Consider the following 25,490-nt stretch of genomic DNA (forward strand, 5'->3'; position numbering starts at 1 on the left):
TTACTAAAAACACAATAGCAGTTGTTTTACTCGACTTTGTAATGTTTGGATATATTACTATTTTCGAGATGACAATTAAGTACATAATACTGTTTTTTCTTAAAATGACATATTAAAAAAATCGCTTTGTCGACTCTATTTTAATAAGGACCAAAAAAAAAAAACAAAAAAAAAACGTATATTAATTTTCTCTCCGAAGCAATGTTGTAAAAGAATATATTAGCTTTTTGGGTGTGTGTTGTGTGATTTTTTACTTTTAAGAAGTCACACAAACTTTCATTTATCTTTTTTGTAATAAATAATTGAAATATATAAATAGGTGTCCTTACACACATTACTTGTTAAATAATCATTTAAAGATATTAAGCACTTCTACTAGAATTCATATTATTTTGATTATTCCGACTACTGTTCTCATCTTGATGTAACCTGTGACCTTCTTCAGGTATATCTTGTCAAATTCGGGATTCAGATTCAAAATGGAATTTCAGAAGGAACTATTTACTCCATTAGAGTAGCATGCTCTTGTTCAGTCAGCTATCACTGGGTAGAAGTCCTAAATAATTCACAATTGTATTTTGAGTATAGCCCATACTGAGAATTGAACCTTTAACCCCTAACCAAAATTTACCAAGTACTTTATAACCTTGTAGACAATTCTAATATGAAGTTTGCTAGCAATAAACCTATTCTCGTTTTTTAAATGTACACTTTTACCACTTATCACTATAGATCACTAATTATTACTACAGATTATATATATATATGATTAACACCAATGACACCATTAAATGGTTCAATAATATCCAAAACAAAAAGAAGGCCGCATTCATCCAGTTCGACATTGAAAGCTACTATCCTTCAATATCAAAAGAACTGTTTGACGAGGTCTTAGACTTTGCCTCACTACTCTCTGACCTACAACCATCAGAAATGGAGATTATCAAAAAATCTAGGAAAACAGTACAAATCAACTAAGACACCCAATGGACTAAGAAGAACCAACCCGGATCATTTGACCTCTCAATGGGATATCTGGATTCAGCAGAAGGAACCGACCTGGTTGGTCTCTTCATTCTATATAATCTCACAAAAACTATAGATAACAAAAACATAGGACTATATAGAGACGATGGGCTGATCATAGTTGAAAATTTAAATGGCCCTAAATGCGAAAAACTAAAGAAATGAACAGAATAGGTCTAAAACTGGACATTAAGTCTAACATAAAAACTGTTAACTTTCTCTGTATAACTCTCAACCTCTCAAATAACTCATATGAATCTTACACTAAAGACAATACTTACCCACTCTATATACATCCACTATCGAACCACCCAAAACATATCATTAAACATGTCCCTACATCTATCGAAAAAAACTTAGTACTAATTCCTCTAAACTTGAAATATTCAACAAACATATAACATTTTATGAAAATGCCCTTAAAAAAGTGGTCACCCAAACACCATCTTTAATTACATTGAACCTAATTCCTCTAATACCTCAAACAAGAAAAATAGGACCAGAAAAATAATTTGGTTCAACTCCCCCTTCAACATAATGGTTAAAACGAAACCATGCAAAAAATTCTTTCAACTAATAAACAACCATTTTCCACCCAATCACACACTGCACAAAATATTTGATAAAAACACAATTAAGCTTAGCTACAGCTGTACTGATAACCTAGAACAAATAATCAAGAAACACAATAGGAAAATACTTAACAAGTATAAAAACACAAATAACACTAGTAGAAATAATTGTAACTGCACCAACAAATCCCAATGCCCACTTAATCAACAATGCCTACAAACAGAAGTAGTGTACAAAGCCACAATTCCACCTGAAGAAAACCCAAACGACAAAAAGTACTATATTGGCTTGGCAGGCACCTCCTTTAAAGATAAATTTAGAGTACATAAATGCTCCTTCACAAACCCTAACCACCCTAACAAAACTTCACTAACCTCCCAATATCTAGATCTAATCCAAAATAACCTTACACCAACCATTATGTGGGAAATCCTTAAAAAATCTAACGTATGTAAATCTTTAGACTCCCCATGCCTGAAAGAAAAATGTTTTGTATTCAGTTTTAAAGATAGACAGATTACTAAATAGAAAACATGAAACCACCATAAACTGCCGGCATTACAAATCTCACCTCCTTAGCAATTATACACCTTTCTGAAACATCCCTCAGACAACATTCTTTTGGACCCGCTGAATAATACACACAATACATCCATCTACTGCATACACCCAATTACTGTAACATCAACACAACCAAATCTCCTTACTCCACCCTCCCCATACCTATATTACCTTACCCATCTACACATTCGTCTATCCATGAATCCAACTACCCCCCCACTCACTTACTAATTACTAATAAAACTCTCCACATTTATATGGGGTGTACGTATGTTGCAATCTGTATTGATATCTGTATGTACATATATATGTACTTTTTTGTAGATATGCCAGAAATACTATCATCTTTAACGCACCTACTTACTTACCTGTATGCATACATGTATCTTCATGTGTATATGTATGTGTATGTGCGGGCATGATTGAGTCTATGTATATATCCTTATGTGTGCTTATGTATATATTTCTATGTGCACATGTATGGATGTATGTACTCATGGGGCGTGTGTATATGCATGAATATATATTTGTATATCTATGTAACCCAGTACTACCTGCCTCATGGTCGGGTCACTGGCGACTAAACTGGTTCCCCCCACCAGACTTGTTTGGTGAGGAGGGTGGCTAGTTTCCCTGAAGGATTAAAAACAAGACCTTTCAAAGGGCGAATGAACCCTTTTTCGGGGTCAACGGCCAACTAGCACTGTGTGTGTTTGTGTGTATGTGTGTGCTGGGGTGGAGAGGGCCCCCGTAAGCCGTGGTGAAGGCAACCTTTCTAAGAGAAGCAAATCTCTGATTTAAAAAACCATAAAGCGCGAGACCAGTACCCGCATTAAGCTGGTCTGCAGTTTAACTTGTTGCTGGCTATCTTGCTCTTGCTTGTCGCTGGATCTCAACATTTTGATCCGAAAGAGAGACAGCTATTATACAAAGCTAAGATTCTGTAACATCATCTGTGTATAGATACTCCCTCAGGGATTTATCTATAAAAATGGTCCTGTGGCGATGGAAGTCATTTTTTGGGCTCATGGACTTTAAGTGTCTGAGGGAGTAGCACTCGTCTGACAAGACGTTGCAATCATCATATATATATATATATATATATATATATATATATATATGAGTATGTATATGTGTATAGGAGTTGTGTGTATGTGTGTATATAGATGCATGTATGTCTGCATATATATTGTTTATAGATATGTGTATGTGCGTATGTGTCTGGATGTGTAAAAATGTACATATGTATGTGTCTGTATGTAAGGCTATTTGCGCGTGTGTTGGCATATATATTAACCCTTAACTACCTAAAAACAACTCATTGTCAACAGAAATGAACGAGTCGACCTTTTACTTGTCAAACACATATGACACTTACACAAACCCTTTCTCTCTCTCTCTCCCCCCTATTTTATATACCTGGCTAAACAACCGAAAAGTAGTCAAAAATTTTAAAACCTAAAAATTGAAATCCCCCTCCTCTCCTTAACCCCCCCTTTTTTTTACAATCCTCTCTCCCCCTCCCTATATCCATATATCTCCACCCACGCCTACCTGAATCTGCTACCTCCCCACACACACTACAATCTAATGTATTTTAACCTTCAAAACTTAAATATTGTTTATACCCTTCTCCCTCCCTCTTATTATCTCTTAACCCCCCCCCCACTTTTTTTTTTCTCGTATATCCTCTAAAACACTTCTTCCAAATACTAACAACCATTTCTGTAAGGTCTGACGAGGCTGTTGGATCGTAAACATGGTCCAACATTCGAAACATATGTAATCAAACAGATACAACAGTAATAAAAAAATAAAACACACATTTGCTCTGCAATAGTATTGAGCACTCTCTTCAGGTTTTTACTAATTACCAGTTTTATTATATATATATATATATATATATATATATATATATATATATATATATATATATATATATTTAAACAATTTTTTTTATTTAATTGCAACTTTATCTATTATGTATAATTAATGGTTCCCATATTGCGTTAAATTTTATACTAATCTACTTATGTATGCTGCTTCTTTGAATCGTTACCTCTCCACCATTCTTTGTCTATAATTTTTACTTCATCCCATGAGAGTAGATGGTTTACCTTTTCCCTTCATATGTGCTCAGCCATACCATCCCGAGTTCGACAAGATACAATCGAAAAAGACCTGTCTACATTGACTACATTCTCAAGATGAGAACAGTAGTTCAAATAATACGAATTATCAATCCTTATCTCAAAAATTTAGACGCATCCCACCAGAATGACTGAATAACCCGAAAGGTTTAATATGCTCTAAAACAAAACAAATACCAACAGCATTTTTTTAAAAAACTTTTCTTTTTTATTTTCTGCAGAGTATCCAACACTTTAAATGAATTAGTATCAAAAGAGGACGAACGATTCTTTCCCAGCAAATTTGTACACAACCACTACCTCTACAAAAGTAAAATGGCAGCCGATCCATTATATTTGATTGCAAATGTTACATCCACTTTGGCATCGACGATGAACTCTGTTCCTGTTACGACACCAATACCACCAAAGACATCACCCTCTATTGGCTACATATGCGCTTCAATTGCTGTTATTTTTTATGGTAGCAATTTTGTTCCTGTGAAAAAATATGAAACTGGAGATGGTAAGTTCATGTTTTTTTTAACTGCAAGACTGTCTTCATAATGTAAGATTCGAGTTTATGTTAGATAGTGATCAGAGCAGGATAACAGCACTTCCAATGCATTTGTGGCATGGGAGAGAGAATTCAGTTTTGAGGAAAGTGCAGTTTATGAAGTCAAAATTGCACATTAGTGGGATTGTAGTGTTTGAGGTTCCATTCCAGCTGTTCTTTTATTCTTTTTTAAATAATAAAATTTTAATTTATACATATGCATATATATATATATATATATATATATATATATATATATATATATATATCAAGGCTAGAGATCCCAGACCAATATTCATAATAATTCATAATATTCATCTTGATGACAGAATTTTAACTTTGATATGAATGATGTGAGTATCATAAGAAAATGATGATCCTATAAAACCTATAATAAATAATTCATTCATTTTGTAAGAATCAAATCCTGTACCTCTGTTCACCCATCATCTGGCCTGGTGCATCTACTACTATTCTCTCACTCTTATATAAGGTTAAAAAAAAGAATTGCTAACCTAACAGGTCCCACACTGTTAAACAAATTCCAACCCCTGTCTCATTGATGAAATGTTGTATCCCTGTGCCTATTTTACATGTATTTTTATGGAATATGGTTTTTTACAAAGGGGTCACCACATATCAAGGCTCAGAAGCCACTCAATGATAAGAGCTAATGTGCGTATTGTAGTCATTTGGCCCAGTTGCATAATAATCGTTTGTAGAAGGAATTTGGTATAATTAGATCATTTATGAGGATGGCTGAGCAAGAACTTGTTTACATTAGATTTGAAAATAATGATGTTTTAGTTGGCTGGAAAGTAGACCAGCGGAACAGAGTTCTACAGGCGGGCAAGTCTAGGGAAGAAGCTTTGTTCATGGAATCCATGTTTAAGTTTAGGCAACAATAGAGTGGGGGAATTTATTGATAGCAATTTTGGTTAGATGAGTGTTTTTAGTGCAAGATTGGTGAGTGGGGACCATAAATTGGAGCTCAGTCAAAGACTTGTCATGAAACTAGTGATAGAGCAGGGACAGGCTCACAACATCTCTTCTGTGGGAAAGAGGCTGCAGAGAAGAGAAAAGGGCATCACCTACTAGATTATGAAGTCTGTTTTGAACGTTGTCAAGGCAGATTAGGGTACTTCCAGCAGCTCCTGCCAGATGTGGCAATAGTATTCAATCTTAGGATGTACTTGGCTCTTATGTAGGTAGAGAATTAGTTCAGCAGTGAAATATCTACTGGAGCAGTAAAATGTTCTCACCATTTTTCCAGCGACCTTGGCTATGAATTGATGTATGTACTCTATTTTAGATCATGATTGAAGGTGAGACCAAAAAGTTTGTCTAAACATGGAGCGTTCTCAAGGTGAGAGCCGCACACTTTAATAGGAGCTAGATGTGGATGGAGTACTGTTGCCATATCTGGGCAGGAGCTGCAAAAAACAGCCTATCCTGCCTTGACAGAGTACAAAATAGACTTCGTGGCTTTGTGGGGGATGCCCTTTTCTCTACCCTGCAACCTCTCTCCCACAGAAGAGACGTTGCGAGCCTATCCTTGTTTTATCGTTATTTCCATGGCAGGTGCTCGTCTGAACTCCAATCTCTGGTCCCCCCTTGCCAATCCTTCACGAAAAACACCCGTCTAACTGAATCCACTGTGAAAAATTTCCCCCACTCTATATCTGTGCCTAAATCAAAACGCGGATTCCATGAAAAAAAGCTTCTTTCTTAGAACTGCACGCCTGTGGAACTCTGTTCCGTCTGCCTGCTTCCCACCGAACTGCAACTTGGATGTCTTCAAGTCCAATGTTAACAAATTCCTAATGAACCGCCCTCTTAAGTAAACACTTCATCAAATCTCCACACTAACGTAATGTACTTGCAATAACCCTTATCCCTGAGTGGCTTCCGGGCCTTGATAAGTGGTGATCACTGTGTAAAAAAAAAAAAAAAAAAAATGTGGGTCAGAGCATTGATGATGGAAAGATAGAAGTTTGGTTTTAGATGCATTAAAATTTACAAGCCACCTTTTTCTCCATTGCACCATTGCTGAAGATCAGAAGAGATAGAATCAGGGAGATCTTGGCCGTTTCTTGTTATCATAGATGGTAGTGTCGTCTGCATAAATGTCTCTGAATGATTTAAGAATGTGATTTGAGAGATCGTTTATGAAGAGAGTTGAGCCCAGGATTAAACCTTGAGGGATGCCAGCATTTAATACTGTGAGCTTCTGATTTCTGCCCATCAACCACTACTCTTATAAATAAAACGGAATAATTTAATAATTGAGAACACATTTCCAGCTATTCCGTAGCTGGAGATTTTGTGTAGCACGCCTTTATGCCACACCCTATCGAAAACCTTTGATATGTCAATTGCCTGAGTAACAAAGCCAGCATCGAGAGATTCACTAATCCTGTGAGATATTACTGTTAGCACCTCAGCTGTAGGTCTAGACGGGCGGAATCCATATTGCGTGTCACTGAGGAGGTTGTTTCTGTTGAGGTGATTGATCACTTCTCTGTTTAACACAAATCCCAGAAGTTTACTCATGATGCACAGGAGACTGAGTGGTTTGTACCGAAAGGGAGATAACCGATCACCTGAATTTTTAAATATGGGGCAGACTGAAGAGGTTTCCAGGGTGTTGGGAAGCATTTCTCCTTAAGACAACGTTTTAACAGCTTTGTAGGTATGGGGGCTAGTACTGGCTTACGCTTTTTGAGCAGTATAATTGAAATACCATCGAGGTTAGTTGCTTTAGTGGGACTGAGATTTTTGATAAGTTTGGCAACATCATGCACAGTTATTTGTATGTTGCATAATGTGTTTTCACAGGAGGAAATACGGGAAGTAGGCGGCCCTGACCACATAGGATAGAATTTGCTGCAAAGTTCTTGGTCTTGTCTGATGCTGATGAGATTTGGCTTTGTCTGATGCTGATGAGATTAACTCAGGTCCATTGATGATTGTTGGGATAGAGGACACTCTTCGGTTCAGGATCTTGTTTGTTATCCACCAAAACTCATGCGAATCAAGCCACTGCTTAACTTTGGACTTGCGGCTTTCTTGTATTCTTTATTACTCTTTTACAGTGGTTGCTGGCAGCTTTAGTCTCAGTACATCTATTTTGCTGAAAGCAGTGGAAATAGTGGTTTCTGTGTGCAATGGTAGTGATACATCCTCGGCTGGCTGTTGGGTTTTTGCTGAAATTTCTTGCACCAACGAACAAACCTTTGTATCATCTCAACATAAATACCTCCGACTAACCCAACAAGTAGCAAGATCCACTCCTGCACTGAAGAGATCCCTAGATGCCGGAAAGCCTTCTACTGAAATAGTTTCTTCCCTCAAACTGCTAGACTTTGGAATTCCTTTCGGGTCTGTTTTTCCCTGACTGTACTGTGCCCCTTACATCAAAAAAATTGTCGGGGCAAAATATTGTGTCAATGGAGGCATGGAGGGGGGGGGCGTTGCTCGGTCATAAAAAAACGTGACTGAAACTGAAATCAAACTTAGTAAAATAAATTAAAAATAAAAAACAAATAAATTAAAATGTTTGCATAGGAAAAAGTTGTAAATATAACTAAATGAAACAAGTTTTAAACTATTTACAAAATGTTATAAAATATGTTTTTGTGAGATAATGCGATTTTACGCAATATTTAAGCTAGTTTGATTCAATAATTGTTTGCATTTTATGATTAATTTTTATTTACCACAGATGACATAAAATTTGTAAGGATTTTTCACTTGTTTAAAACCTGCATTTTTAGATATATACTTTAATACATTAGCTTCTGAATGAATATCAGAAATCAGCAATTTAAAAAAATTCCCATCTAAATTTAATTGGTCATAATTCGGTGGCTAATGATGCTATCAAAATAAATCTGGTGTCATCGTTTTTGTTTTGTAAAGATTTACGTTCCCATATTAAAACGTTTTAGATATAAAAATAAAATTTTGGTTTCGGCTACTTAATGCATCGTTTCTCCAGAATTCGTTTTAATAAGACCCTACATTTTTTATGCCATCTGTATGTACAAGATTCATTCTTAAATTGATTAACTGAGCATTATAAATTTTGGAACAAAATTGCTAGGCATTAGGGTGAGTATATATACTTTAATTTATGGAAAGTAGGCAGAAATGGATGGAAACAATTCATGGCAATACTAATATTTCTAATTTTTTGTGAAATTCTAACAAGTGATATTAAACATAAATTAATGAAGATTCCCTAAATTTTACTTGGAAGTATTTTAATGGTTTGTTTGAAGAGACCTGATATGGACAGAATCTCCCATTTCTAGATCCAAATATTTCAGATTTGCATTAAATTGAATTTATAATATTTAGACATCAAATAAGTAAGATTCCTTGAATTTCAAATTCGTCTTAAAGACCCCTTTAGCTTTTGCCTTAAATTTTAGTCCATTTCTAGAATCAAAATTCATGTAGTAAATTTTGATTCTAGAAATTAAATAAGGAATCTAGAATAAGGTTTATTAGCATTATATATTAATTTTAATAAGGAGATATAAAACTAATACAAAACTGTTCTGTTTTAGGGGTTAATTTTACCCATACTGGGATGGGTATTCTGTTTTTAAAATGTTGTTTTATTCTTCCAAATTAAATAACTCACATATGTTATGAAGTGACTAACCAATGTTTTACTGAAATTTGTAAACACACATATAATGAGAAATTCGATGAAAAATAATTCCCTTAACATTGCATTCTAATGATATTTAATAGTCATGTGATTTGAACTCGAGACTTCATTATAAAGTAATTACACTCATGTGATGTTATTTTTTTTTGTTTTAGAAAAATCTGAAACATGTCTCCTATAATCATAGTTTGTAAGTTTCTTATTAACAGCTGTTGATTCGCACTCAATTCTCAGCAAGCCAATATGGACATGCTTGAAAACATTTATTGATATAACAGCATTATTTACTCAAGTCTATGGTGTTAGGTTACTTGTTACATAAATCCTGTAATGGACACTCACGGTCGTATGTCCAAACTGCCATCTTTATTGTTCTAGCCAATAGCCAACAACAAAAATGAGCAAGGGAGATCACTCTGAAATAGTGTTTTCCAACCAGAGTTCTGCAGAATTCTGGGGTTCCTTAAAAACTTGTCAAGAGTTCTTTCAAGAGATACAAAAAAATAGACTGAGATTATTATGTATTTACACATATAAATTTTTCAGATTGTTTTTTTTTTCCAAATATAATTTTCTTATACATATATGAAATTTGGAATAAAGTGGGGAAAAAATTCAGTTATGTGTTTGAACTAGTCAGAAAAATATGTTAATTTTTCTTTTTTCAAAATTGTCAAGTACAATGTTTTAAAAACCAAAACTGGTTATAAAAAGAAAAATATTGAATGCATTGTGAAGGATAAAAAATAAAAAAGATTATAAAATATTTACTGATGTAGGGGTTCCTCAGGATATTGCTATTATTTAAAGGGTTCCACAAAGGTAAGCAGGTTGGGAAACACTACTCTAAAAACTGATTGCAATACAATAACTAACAAGGAAGATTACTCTAAAAGCTTATCGCAAACGAAATAGAGCTCTTATATCTCTATATTGTTGTTGACGTTCGTCAGTCTAGAAGACTATGGCGTTGCGCCTGTAGAGGTTGTTGAACACCGCCCTTTGTAGCTGAATAAGCTTATCTTCGATCTACAATGTTGGTTGCAAACATCGCAGGTGAAGGTCGGTCTGTCATGGTGGTCTGTTCCATTTTGTTGACTGTTGTCTCAATACAAGGGAGATAACACACTGAACTCACAAATAGTGATTTAATTATGTACCTTGAAAATTCAGTGGGGCTCAATTAAAGTTCTTAATTGATTGTAATGTTAAACTACTAGGCCCCACATTTAGATATGCTCTACTCTATAATTAAAGCAAATTGGTATTATTCTAAGATATACATCATTATGTACCTTTTATCTGTTTTCAGTAAAAGCATTTCAAGTGGTGAAGGGGATGCAAGAAAGCAATTAGCAAAGAAAACCTTTCACTCTAAATAAAATGATGTCTTTTTTGGTAATAATTTATATATAAAAAATTAAATTATTGTCATAATGAGCAATGTTAGCACTGGGGGTCCACAAAGTCTGGCTACTTAATGTAGCCAGACTTTGTGGACACCATGTAGATTATATTGCCAGAATTTGTGGACACCTGTAGATTATGCAGCCAAACTTTATGGGCACCCTGTAGATTATGTAGCCAGGCTTTATGGGCACCCTGTAGATTATGCAGCCAGACTTTGTGGACATCCTGTAGATTATGTAGCCAGACTTTGTGGACACCATGTATACATATATGTATTTTTTAAGAGCGTTTTTTGCTCTATCTAATCGTTTAAATTACAATCGTTTTAAAACAATTATATCTTCTTTTAAGAACGTTGAATACAAGATGGACAAAAAAGACAATTTAAAAGCTGCTGAAACAGCTTGTGATATCAACTAACCATTTTGCCCAGAAACCACTACTGAACGCACAGCACAATGGTGGTTTAAAAAATTTTGTGGTGGCGACAAGAGTCTCGAAGATGATGAATGTAGTGGTTGGCCATCGGATGTTGACAACGATAACTTAAGAGCCTTAGTCGAGAACTTGCTTCTGAATTAGACATAATCACTTGAGAGATTGGGAAGACAAAAAAACCTGATAAATGAGTATTTAATGAATTAACGACAACCAAAAGAAATGCTGTTATGAAGTGTAGCTTCCCTTCTTTTACACAGCAAGAATGACTTGTTTCTTGACCGGGTTGTAACTTGCAATGAAAAGTGGCTCAGTAGTAGTGAAGCTCCACAAGACTCTCCGAAACCAGAATTTCACCAAAAGAAGGTCATAATGACTGTTTGGTGGTTTGCATCCAATCTCAGCCATTAGTTTTTTAAATGCAGGCAAAACCATTATGACAGAGAAGTACTGTCAACAAATGGATGAAATACACTTGTTTTGAGTTGGCAAGGGTGTGTTGATTCTGATGGTGCTCATTTCGATCAATAACTTCTTTTTGTTCAAGCTTAAGTATGTTCAACTGAATTTAAAAGTTAAAAACCGCAAGAACTTTCTTGTCAACCTGATAACATTTGACTTCAAAATAAAGGAAACTTATAGGGGAGATAACTCATTTAATTACTTCCCTTGGTCGAACAAGAGACGCATGTTGTGATGTGAATATATATTATTTTTTTAATCTTGCCTATTATATCAATGCTCGCTTGATACTTTCGACAAGTGTAACATTTCTCTCCGTCACTTTGACTATTTTATTTATAACCTGAAAATTATACATTAAACTATGTATAAAAATATTAATATGAAGTTTAGAGCTGGGAACAGACGTACTGTTGCGGACCAGGATATAAAATACCCTAACTCGCTACAAGAAAAAATAATGAAACGAATTGAATGAAGAAAACACAGAACTCAAATGCTAGAATAAAATAAACATGTCGTTTATTTTCTGTTGAGAAATGATGGTCTTCGTATACACGTGTTCATTCAGCCGTTGACGACTACGCACGTGGAAGGAATAGAGAAATGCGAGGTGGCAAGCCGGCTGTAGAAAGAAAGGGTTAAACTCAGTAGAAAGTCACGCACATGTCTGTGTCGATGGGCCAAAGCGAAGGGGAGATAGAGAGAGTAAGTCAATCCAGTTCATGGAGAGAAAAAGCGTATTAAATGTGCTTGCGCTTGCCCCATATTACAGTAGCAGGAAAAGGGACATTAGAACATGCGGTCAGCTCGTCGACTAAGCGGATCGAACGCTGGTCTAGATGCAAAAAGGAGGAAGTTGACAGGTTTTGTTGACTTTTATACTGGGGTCAGTGTTCCGACTGCATGTCTAGCTTCCACTTTAAAGGAAGTGACGTTTCGCGTATGCGTGCGTATATGTGTATACGTTAGCGTGTGTGTGTGTGTGCGTATGAGGCTGTGTATATGCGTGCGCGTGTGTGCGTATGTGCGTGCGTACGTGTGGGTGTATATGTGTGGGAAAACATGTTCAAACAGTACACAAGTGTCTTTGTTCATTACTAAGCAATACTGGAGGGTTTTCTAATAGTATTAAAATAACAAACAAGAAAAAAAAATGAAAAAAAAACAAGAACTTTCAAAATGGGCCTCTGCTTCTGGAACTCAGTTGTATCATTATATACACTTTTGCATCGAATGGTTAAAAGCTAATCTGATTTGAATGATGGCATAACCACAATTACCATTCAAAAAATGTATGACCATAAAATGAAAGCCATTTCATTTTGGATGAGTAGGCAGTAACTTTTGTCAAATGATTATAAAACCAATTAATTTAATTGAAGAGAAATTGTAAAACAAATTATTTTTTCCTTCTACCGCATGTTTTTTTTTTTTTTTTTTTTTTTTTCACGTCTGAAATGCTTTGACCAGAATTAACAAGTTGCCATGAATATCACAGAGAAACAAGATAGGTAGGGGATAAATTTGTGTAAAAGTACAGAATTAATAAATACAAATAAAACAATGCATAATTTATATAAAACGCATTAGAATTAAATTTTCTACAAAACCTTATTAATATGTAGAAAGGTTTTTGTAAAACTTTTTCTCACAATAAAAATGCAGAATAGATTACAATGGAGATCTCATAAGCCAAAACCATATAATTTCTATAAAACTCATTGGAATGAAATTTTCCATCAAGTGTGGATTTGTATGATTTATGTAAATAAAATTCTTGCAACTCATTCTAACACTTAAAGATTTGATGGATTTAGTAAAACATTTCATTTTAATGCATTTTACATAAATTATATCTTGTTTATTAGGCTTATGAATGTTCAAATGTTAACTATTCTGTACTTTTACCTCCATTTGTATTGTTGTGAAGATAGTTAATAATTGAATATCAGAAATTTTCTTCATTTTTAATATAAAATTACATTAAACCAATCTGTAAGTTTAACAATTTGGTTGCATCATTTTTCATGGCAGAATATAAGTGCGTCACTGGGATACACAATTTATTACATCCTTTAGATTTTTATTCATCAAGAACATGCGATGCCAACTATCAACATCTTTGTGTCGACATTTGCATGCAGCATCGTTTAAAATATTGTTTATCAGCATTAAATAAAAACAAAATATTCTTTTTGAAAAAAAAAATACAAATCATTTCTTAAATTTTAAGCTTTATTTTAGAATTTTCTCCTTAAAACGTTGGAATTCAAATAATAATACAACAATGATGGAAACGAAGATACAATATTTATTATTACAAACATTATTTTTTTAAATAATTATGCATATCTGTGTGCACGTTTGAGAATGTCAGTATTTATATAGATGTACATCTATATAAATACTGACATTCTCAAACGTGCACAGTCTGTATATTGATATAGAATGTCAGTATGTATATAGATATAGAATGTTGGTATGTATATAGAAATAGAATGTCGGTATGTATATAGATATAGAATGTCGGTATGTATATGGATATAGAATGTCGGTATGTATATAGATATAGAATGTCGGTATGTATATAGACATAGAATGTCGGTATGTATATAGATATAGAATGTCAGTATGTATATAAATATAGAATGTCAGTATGTATATAAATATAAAATGTCGGTATGTATATAGATATAGAATGTCAGTATGTATATAAATATAGAATGTCAGTATGTATATAGATATAGAATGTCAGTATGTATATAGACATAGAATGTCAGTATGTATATAGACATAGAATGTCAGTATGTATATAGACATAGAATGTCAGTATGTATATAAATATAGAATGTCGGTATGTATATAGACATAGAATGTCGGTATGTATATAGACATAGAATGTCGGTATGTATATAGACATAGAATGTCAGTATGTATATAAATATAGAATGTCGGTATGTATATAGACATAGAATGTCGGTATGTATATAGACATAGAATGTCGGTATGTATATAGACATAGAATGTCAGTATGTATATAGATATAGAATGTCAGTATGTATATAGATATAGAATGTCAGTATGTATATAGACATAGAATGTCAGTATGTATATAAATACAGAATGTCGGTATGTACAGTGATGATCATATTTATTGGCACGGTAAAATAAAAGTTAAATTTTGTCTAATAAATTCTAAAAAAGGGATTAAATTAAAGAAAATAACAAAGTATATTATGTATTTTTAACTGGCCTTTCCGATGCAGCAATCGGATTTTAGAAAAAATAAATAACAAAGGAACAACAAACATAATTGCAAAAAACCCTTGTTCAAAATTATTGGCACGATTTATTTAATAATCAATTGTATAGCCTTTGGCCTTGATTACCTTCCTCAGTCGCTTTTCATAGTTTACAACCAAGTTGTTGCACTCTTCAGTAGTAATTTTAGCCCACTCTTCCTGACAATAATCCTCCAATTGAATAAGATTCTTAGGCTTCCTTTGCATTACCCTCAATTTTAATGTTCTCCATAAATTTTCAATTGGATTAAGGTCTGGGCTTTGTGATGGCCACTCCAAAACATTAATATGATTGTCCTCAAGCCATTTCTTAGTCAGTTTAGCCGAATGCTTTGGGTCATTATCTTGCATGAACCACCAACGACGACCAAGTGAGAGCTCTTTAGCAGAGTCTTTCAGGTTTTCATCCAATATTTTAACATAATCTTCCTTTTTTATGCTACCTGTGACCTTAACAAGTCGCCCTGGTCCAGAGGCAGCAAAGGATCCCCAAAACATCAAGCTGCCTCCACCGTGCTTCACTGTGGGTATGGTGTTCTTAGGCAGGAAAGCTTCGCCAGATTTTCTGTAAATATAAGACACTTTATTATGGCCAAATAACTCTATTTTCGTTTCGTCAGTCCATAGAACACGTTTCCAGAATGCAACATCTTTATCAATATGACGTTTTGCAAAGGCTAGCCTTGCTTTCAGGTGCATAGGCTTCAATAAGGGAGTCTTTCTCGGACGACATGCTTTTAAACCAGCTCTCTTCAAAACTCTACCAACTGTATGTCGAGATACATTCACTCCAGAGGTGCTCTGTTCATCAACAATCTCCCCAACAGAGATCCTTGGGTTTTGTTTTACTTGTCGAACAATTTTCCGTTCATCTCTTGGGGAAAGAATCCTTTTTCTCCCTCTACCCTCTAAACTCATAACGTGGCCTTGCGATTTGAACTTGTTTATTATGGCTCAAACAGTGGATTTGGGAAGGTTTAGCTTCTTTGAAATCTTATCATAGCCCTCCCCATTGGTATGGCATGCTACAACAAGCTTCCTGACGTCTTCGCTGTGTTCCTTAGTTTAACCATGGCGATTGAAAATTATAATTTAGTCACTTATAATAGTTTAAATAAATCGCTATCTAAAAATTATCTGAAAAAAATTATTCACTGAATTAGCGTTAAACAAGCATAATATGGCTATAAAAAAGTTCAGAAAGCACGTAAACCGGAAATTGATTGATATTATACTGATACTAAAAGAAAAACAAAGCCGTGCCAATAATTTTGAACAAGGTTTTTTTGCAATTATGTTTGTTGTTCCTTTGTTATTTATTTTTTCTAAAATCCGATTGCTGCATCGGAAAGGCCAGTTAAAAATACATAATATACTTTATTTTCTTTAATTTAATCCCTTTTTTAGAATTTATTAGACAAAATTTAACTTTTATTTTACCGTGCCAATAAATATGATCATCACTGTATATAGACATAGAATTTCAGTATGTATATAGATATAGAATGTCAGTATGTATATAGACATAGAATGTCAGTATGTATATAGATATAGAATGTCAGTATGTATATAGATATAGAATGTCAGTATGTATATAGACATAGAATGTCGGTATGTATATAGACATAGAATGTCGGTATGTATATAAATATAGAATGCCGGTATGTATATAGACATAGAATGTCGGTATGTATATAGACATAGAATGTCGGTATGTATATAAATATAGAATGCCGGTATGTATATAGACATAGAATGTCGGTATGTATATAGACATAGAATGTCGGTATGTATATAAATATAGAATGTCGGTATGTATATAAATATAGAATGTCGGTATGTATATAGATATAGAATGTTGGTATGTATATAGATATAGAATGTCAGTATGTATATAGATATAGAATGTCGGTATGTATATAGACATAGAATGTCGGTATGTATATAGATATAGAATGTCGGTATGTATATAGACATAGAATGTCGGTATGTATATAGACATAGAATGTCGGTATGTATATAGACATAGAATGTCGGTATGTATATAGATATAAAACATTTTTTTTTAATCAATAATCTTTTGACTTTGGTATTTTAAGGCATGTTTTTCCAGTGGATTTTGTGCAGCGGAATTTTCATGGTTGGTCTTGTTATCAATATTATACAGAAAAGTGTGTTCTACCCATTGGCTATGGTCGGTGGCGTCATTTGGTGTACAGGTAAGAGAAACGTTTTCCTTTATTATTTAAGCTTATCGAGTAAATCTTAACAAGTACACACATATGTCTATATGCTCCTAAACCTACCGACAAGCAGCAAAATCCAACCCCCTCATTGTTGATGTTTCTGGATGCTGGAATATTTTCTACTCTGAAAGCTTCTTTCCTCATTTCGCTTGCCTTACGAGCTCTCTTGTCTCCCAGTAAAGATCATCGAAGTTAAGCAACGATTAGTCTGGTCAGTACAAGATGGGTGACTATTTTGGAATACCAGGCATTGTATGTGGAAAGACGGTACTTTCTTGCAAAAACTGCAAGAACCTAATGTTGTTATCTTCTCTGATGAGCATATACTCCCAAACCTATTGTGGTACAATAGGTGAGAGACCCTTTTGGAGGAGCTTTGAGCTTCCCACATTTTGGGCCCTTATGCTAAACTTGCTCTTATGGTGAAGCATGCACATGTCATGCAGATGCTGTGTGATTTTCAAAATGTCAGAATATATCAACCAGGTTCGATTGCCAGTTGTTTATAGAACTTGGTTGAGTCAAATTCATCTGAGACTCTACATGTCCAACAGGTCAGCCTTGCATGCTGACATCTGAATTTGGATAAACAAAACATGTGCATTGAAATATATTTCTCTTTGTCTCGCTCTCTCTTTCACTCCCTTTAAATGAAGAAAGAGAGGAGAATTGAATCATATTGCTTTAAACAGTTGATGGTTGGATTCTGTGTGTGGCTGGAGCAATTTTAGCTGCAAAACCGTCAGCAACACACACGTCTGCTAAGTTTTAATATGCTCCTCCAGTGTTAAAATAAATCTATATTTTTATATAAAAAAGATGCTTTGTTTGCTTATTCTATACAGCATTCAATAAATTATACAAGCGTTAATTTTCAGCAACAGAGAAGCGGTCCCTATCATTTAATACCGATGATGGGTGCTGCCTATAAAGATGCAAAGAAGACCTTGTGACCAAACTTGCTGGACGATTATAGCTGACATTATATAGATCCTTTTATGTAAGGAGATGTGCCTTTCGTTTTCACTGTAGTTAGGACATGAGGACTGGTGCCATGTGCCAGACTGTAACAATCATTTCAGAAACATAGACATAGACACAGCAAGTAACGATTGGATCACAACTGCCAACAAAACTCCACCCCTGCACTGTAGATGTTCCTAGATGCTGGAATATTTTCTTTCCTCATTCCATTTGCTTTTGGAATTCTCTTGTTCCCTAGGAAAAGAGGTTCTCATTAAATCACTGAAGTTAAGCAACAATAAGTCTAGTCAGTACAAGATAGGTGACTATTTTGGAATACCAGGTATTGTATGTGGGTACTTTCCTGCAAAAACTGCAAAAACTTAATGTCGTTAACTTCTCTGATGAGGATATACACACAGCTGGAGATCGTTTGTTAATTTGATATTTCCATGGAAGTTCCTCCTTTGGAAGAAGTGGTTCAATCTGCCTAGATCGAGTGCCACTTCAGTATGGTATAATACGTCAGGTCACATTCAGCGATGAACTCCATCGTTTTTCTCTCTGATGTTTTGTCAAAGCTAAATTCTGAATCTTTAAATTCCTTTTTTTACTATCTTTCCACTGAAGCTGAAGATGTGATGTTCATCAAAGAAGCAAGCGGCCACGCGTTTGTGCTTTATGTTGTTATACAAACGATAAATAAATAATCAACACTAACATCAGAAACGTCCTTCTGTCCTGCGGGCCGAGAAGAAAGAAATATCAAAAAGATCCAAGATGGCATCCGTGATCTTTTAAAGCCTTCAATCTTGCACAGTTCTCACGTGGTCACATGACGTACCTGCTAATAAGACATGCCAGACGCGATAAAAGCAGGTCACTAGGAGGAGTTGAGTGTTCAGACCTGCGTGCCGTGAATAGTTTTTTGTGTCTTGTCAGGCTTTTTGATACAACCGGCTTTGCGTCTCGTTAGACCTTTTCTTTTTATTTTTTTTGTTACAAGCTATTTTCGGCCATATTTTTTTCAGTCAAGTAGTTTTGGGAGATAAAAAGACAATGACTGAATCAAAGTTTGATTTGAAGCTGATACCCGAATTTGATTGGTCTGCATTTGTTGTTGACTGGGTTGAAAGGGTTGAGTTGACGTGAAACCTTCCTGAAGTAAAGAGGATACACACAGTGATTCTCTTGAGATTAGCTGGAGGCGCCTTGACTGTATATCACCAACTTAGATTGATGAAAGTAGTCAGCATGTTGTTGACAAGTTCTTTGTAGTTTCTGACCTTATTGTTGCTAAGAAAGTTCTTCATTACCAGAACAAATACCTTACATGCTTCCAGTTCCACTTTGTTCATTGAATGTTCAAACTCTGGATCTCTGATGAGCTGTCTCCTCTGAGGACCGTCAAAGATGCCAGCTTTCAACTTCTCCATGATCAATCCTGAAAGATTGGCACAAGTGAAGCACTCATCATCCTTGTCCAGAGTCTTGGTGAACTGCTTGATTAAGCCAAGATTGATGTGCATCAGTGGGAAGAATACTTTGTCTCTGTCCACCAGAGGGTTGTTGATGTTGTCCCTTTCTTTGCAAAACAACAATTCCTTCTGCTAAGGCTAGTCCTTCTTCATGTATGCTGGACACCAATTTTTGGAAGATTTCAACATTTTATGACTTTAAACTGATATTTTCTCAACACAATCACCCAGAACTATTCAACATGAATACTTCTTGTCATTAAAATAATCATTTCCAGTCAAAAGATGGCATTCTTCAAAAATGCTCCACACATGCGTACATGTGAACAAAAATGTAAAAAATAACATGTGGCCATAGCTCAAAAACTTGACCTGATTGAGCAAAACTAATGTGATTTTTTGAATTCAGTGCATCAGATTTATATTAAAAAACACAGACAAGAAATTTGTATTGATTTTACTTTAAATTTATTTACGTTTAAACTAAAATAGTGTTTCCATTATTAATGAATGATTCCATGATAGGAATATTGTTTCATGTTTTTTAATAAAATAATTAAATTCTTATTGAATTAACTTTCTAACATTTTGATTACAAGTCAGTAAACAGTAAACTGAATGTTTATTTTAAATATTTCTTGCAGGCAATTTGTGTGTTGTTCCAATATTAAAAACAATTGGTTTGAGTATCGGCCTTTGTTTGTGGGCCACAGCCAATTTGTTAGCTGGGTGGTTCAGTGCAAGGTAAGCTACTACTTGTCTTATGACATCTTTGAGATTCAGTTGTTTACATGTTTCATGCCGTGATTCTAATCTTTTTAGAACGACTGGTTTCGGAAAATCAAATCTAAGAAATAAGATGAATCTTTCTTTGCTTATTTCAATGATGCTTCATCTTTAAAAAAATTTTTTTTTTATTCACATTCATCCCTTACAAGGCATATCGTCACTTGGATGTAAGGGGCTACTATTTGTGACCATGCCTAGGAAAGATTAACAAGATGTGCAACAAGTTGATCAGAGCACATTCCATTAAAATATTTGTAAAACAGGCATAGGGATGCGACATTGCGGCGATGGAGTAAGGGTTGAAACTTAGTTGACAAAGTGGGATATATTAGATTGAAAACTCTTTTTTGGACCCTATCCAAGGGGGAGATGCTAGTGATAGATGCACCAGCCCAGATGTGGCAACAATACTCCATGCATATTTCGTGTGAATGTTAGTATTCTCAGGTAGGGTGTTATTTGTCATGGATATCAGTGGTTGGAGAAGCGTCTTGTAAATGTTAAAGGGAGCAGCTTAGTCTTACTAGCATTAAATGTTATCATCTATTTTCGACCATATTCCACCATGGTCTGGAGGTCATGGGAACCATATTAATAGCCAAACGGGTAGTTGACAGTTGAAAGTGCAAGTTGTAAAATCCGAACTCATAGTAAATTCTTAACTCAATGACCAGTTGATGCTACCTGGCATGGCCATCCATTATTGTAGCTATTGGAATGAATCTATTCTATAGTATTATGTCTGTGTATTGTTTTCCTCTTTACCATACAACAGATCTGATACTCTCATCATTCAAAGAGAAATCCTTTTAGACTGAGTGCTCTTTTTAGGGAACTTGATTTTCTTCATAATAAGAAGCAACCTTCTCTAAAAGTCAGCCCTTGTAGGGAAGCAATTAAACGAGCAATTTTACCATAATTAAAAACGGTTATTCCCAGAATGTAATTCTTACATCGCTTTTCCCTGCATCACATTTAACTAAAAGCATTTTTACTTATTTATACTTTTAAAAATACATTTGAATTCCAAACTTGAAAAAAAAAAACAACTTGTTTTTGTTTTCTTTTTTGTAAAGATTTGGCATGTTTGGAATAAAGAAAGAAATCCCTGGAGATGAAGTAATGAATTATCTAAGTATTGTTTTTGCAGTTGTCAGGTAAGTTTCTTTTCTCTGTGCATTTCTGTAATAATCTTGACATAACAGATGTTTTTATGGAAATCTATATCATATGCCCTGCAAGATATTTTACCATATTTACAAACATTCTGATTATAGTCTTCCTATCTACATGTATACATATATATTTCAGAATAATGTAATACAATAAATCTACTGGCATGGAAATCCAGTGATGATTGGTCTTACAAAATATTATTGGCTGTAATATTTTATAAAGACAATCCCAGCTAAATAAAAATTGCTCAATATACCAGATTGAGCAAATAAATTGAGATATTCTTATTAAAAACCTATAGATTAAGGAGATATACTTATTGAAATGTATTCTTTGTCTTACATACAATAAAAAATTTAGATTTGAAATTTAACCATTTCACGTCATAAAATTTAAATTACTAAATCATGATATATATATATGACAGTTGAAAGTGCGAGTTTTTATATATATAACTTTGTTACTTGAAATATCTTCATAAGCTGTATTGAATTTGGGTTGTTTCTAGTTTCATAATATTTTCAATTTGATTTTCCAATCCATTCCAATGTATCTGATCCGATTAAAATTAATTATTTTGTTTATTATTAATGTTTAGCAAATAAGTTTAAATAAGTTTTTTTTTTTTTATTGGATTATTGTTTTCATTCAAAACATAAATACTTAAATATTTTATTGTTGATAGCTCACTATAGATTCAGATGTGGCACCATGTATGGAAAAATACCCTATTACTATATTATTTCAAATCACAGATCATCTCTACATGTGCCACCTGTAGTTATTTTCTCTCTTGATAAAGCCTATGCAACAGTGGGCAAAACATTGAAGTTTTAGATCTTCCACAATTCTATTTTTAATTCACACCATCAGATTTATTTTTTTCTTTATTTATATCGTTTATACAAGTATTTTAAGTTAACAGAACAGTTTATGTAGTAGCTCAATAGCGTACAACTAGAGTTCTTAATTTATTTAATCTTAAACATAATTATAGTCTTGCTATCATGTTGTAACAGAGTGTGTATAAATGCATGGAAAAATATCAGCAGGAGCTGTAAGGGCTTGTGAAAATATCAGCAGCAGTAGCCCCCCCCCCCCCAAAAGCATATATGCAAATTAAAACAAAAACTGAAAAAGATAGACATAAAGGCGAATATGTCTGTTTATGGTCGGCGTGTAGTGAAGTAGAAAGAAAAATGCAGCCAGGGAAGATGAACATGTGGCTCCATTATGGCAGTGAGAGACTTAAGCTGATGTTGAAACAGTAGGGTTTTGTTAATCTCATGACAGACGAAATGAACAGCTAGAAAAAGCAAGAAGCATTGTTTGAAAAGTAATGATAATAAATGCCTTTTCATAAAACAGAAAAAAAAATCAAAAGCCCCCTCCCCCACTTTTTGAAGTGTTTCTATGTATTTTTAAAATGTTTGAAACTTATGACTCCCCACCCGGTTCTTTCCTTTTGCCTCTCCCTGCTACCAAACTTGAAAAACTGCTAACGATTATGTCTCATTTACCGCTACATGGCCAAGAAGTGGATGCTCATTTTATGTTAAATTTATATAGGAAATTAATCTCCCACTCTAAAATGTTAATTTTTTTTATTTTTTAAAAATTCCTTTTCTATTATCTTTAAAGGGCGTTGAAACGTATTAGCTAAAAAAAAAAAAAAAAAAAAAGTAGATTTTTTTTTTTTTAAGAGATAAACTATGCTGGGTTAGGTTGTAAAAAGTACTAAATATTTTTTTAAATACATGTAAATTGACCAATTTTTTTGCTTTTATTTGGTTTTGTTTTTACATTAGAAAACACATTTGTTTTGTTTTCTTTTGTTTGTTTGTAAACGATTCCAACTTACAATGAAAATACAATTGAAATAATCATTTTCAAAATTTGGGATGCTAAAAACATACATGATGAAAGCCAGTATGACAAAAAGCACATCACACATCAAAGGCTATGACTTTTGCCCGTTTTTGGCAGGCTAAGAAGTTTATTGTTTGCATAATCTTCAAAATATTAATAAACTTATGACTCTCCAACCAAGTAATATTAACGTCTTTAAACTGCCAATTATTGAATCTAATTCAATAAAAAGACTTAAAAATAGTTTAAAATCGTAAAAACTAAAGCACATGTGTAAGAAAAGTAACTGCTATTGCGTTTGGTTACAGTTACAGTGAGAAATAGGACTTACCGGTTAAATGGTTTTAATTTCTTTATTTTTTCTTAACCAGCCAGTTAACTACAGGATGTCACTTTTATTGCCTTCGGTAACATTTACTTATTGTAGAATTTTTTTTTATGTTCCATTTATATAAAAAAATAGACATTATGTCTTGATAGTTAAGTAGTTTCTTTTTATTAACACAATTTCAACAACTAGGCAAGCTGATCTGAGTAATTTTGATGTCAATTTAAACTGTCAATTATAAAATATATAAAAGACTTTAAAATAGGTTAAATCTTATTTTGTTTTGTTTGAAAACGATTCCAATACAAATAAATTTGTTAAATGCTCATGTAAAAAAAAGGGGTTTTATAGGTTTGTTTTTATTTGCATATTCTAAACGTGAAAAAATTGTTGATTAAAAATAAGAAACTGTCATGGCTTTATTTTCATTTATTTATGCATGTGTAAAATTTCTCAAACCGGAAGCTATAAACTAGATGGATGGTTTCAATGCCCAAACAAGACGATTTGAGTTTTGTAATATATATATATATATATATATATATATAAAATTTTCGGCAGTGTTGTACTCTGTCCCGAAAATGTTCGATAACTCTTGGCGGTTCACAATTTACTATGACATCGTCTAAGCAGGTACGCGTTCATATTAATTTGATTTTATGCAAATGAAATTGAATAAAATACACCGTCTAAAAGCACGCGGTCGCTTTTTCATTAAAGTTTCGATAAATTTGCACGTTTTTTTTAATACGCACGTTAAAGTTATTTCAAGTTATTACAAATACACAATTATTTAAAGCGTCGGGTTATTTATTCAAATTCGTCTGCGTAAAATCAAATTAATATGAACGCGCACCTGCTTAGACGGTGTCATAGTAAATTGTGAACCGCCAAGAGTTATCGAACATTTTCGGGACAGAGTACAACACTGCCAAATTTTCTTTAAGTTAGTGTTACATTTGATTATAATTGGTTTAATATCTCAAATGTTTAGAGAATAAAGTATAACCTTTAACAGATTTAGTCAACAACTTACAGAGCAAAATGGTAATGTAGAAGCCACTGGATGCATGATGATTGAAGTCTGTGATACATGACACACTGTCATAGCAGATCACACTTCTTCCTCAATGGCGGTAACACTCCTTTTTATAGACCAAGAGAAATAACTTTTTTTAGGTTTCCCCTAATTTGAAGCACAAATCTTAATTAAACATCCTATAAACTTTAATTATTCAGAGAAACATCCCCATACGTCCTTCAAAAATATTTTGACAGTTTTTCGGGTCATTCTTAAAATATATTTTTCTGATATAGAAGATGAAAAATTAAAAGACATCACACTTTCATTTAGTTTATACATACTTCTTTTTCACTCCAAATCCATAGGAAAATCTTATTTAGGTCTGGTTTTTGGTTGTGTTCGTTTTGTGTACCTTGTACGATAGAGTGAAAGGGTTAATGCATTGTTTGTATGTGTCAGAGTAAATGTAGTAGGCA

General features: G+C 33.8%; 1 protein-coding gene across 1 annotated transcript in view; it reads left to right on the forward strand.

Annotated features, from left to right (window-relative positions):
* Window positions 1-25,490, forward strand: part of LOC145260331 (transmembrane protein 144-like) — a 72,584-nt gene that overhangs the window by 12,220 nt on the left and 34,874 nt on the right. The window contains exons 2-5 of the mRNA XM_080118247.1: window positions 4,532-4,815; window positions 17,241-17,360; window positions 20,473-20,572; window positions 21,694-21,774. Of these exons, the coding sequence (XP_079974373.1) occupies window positions 4,532-4,815; window positions 17,241-17,360; window positions 20,473-20,572; window positions 21,694-21,774 (585 nt within the window). The remainder of the gene's footprint in view (window positions 1-4,531; window positions 4,816-17,240; window positions 17,361-20,472; window positions 20,573-21,693; window positions 21,775-25,490) is intronic.

Source organism: Euprymna scolopes, chromosome 3, assembly GCF_053919585.1.
Source record: "Euprymna scolopes isolate OS-2025 chromosome 3, ASM5391958v1, whole genome shotgun sequence".
NCBI lineage: Eukaryota > Metazoa > Mollusca > Cephalopoda > Sepiida > Sepiolidae > Euprymna > Euprymna scolopes.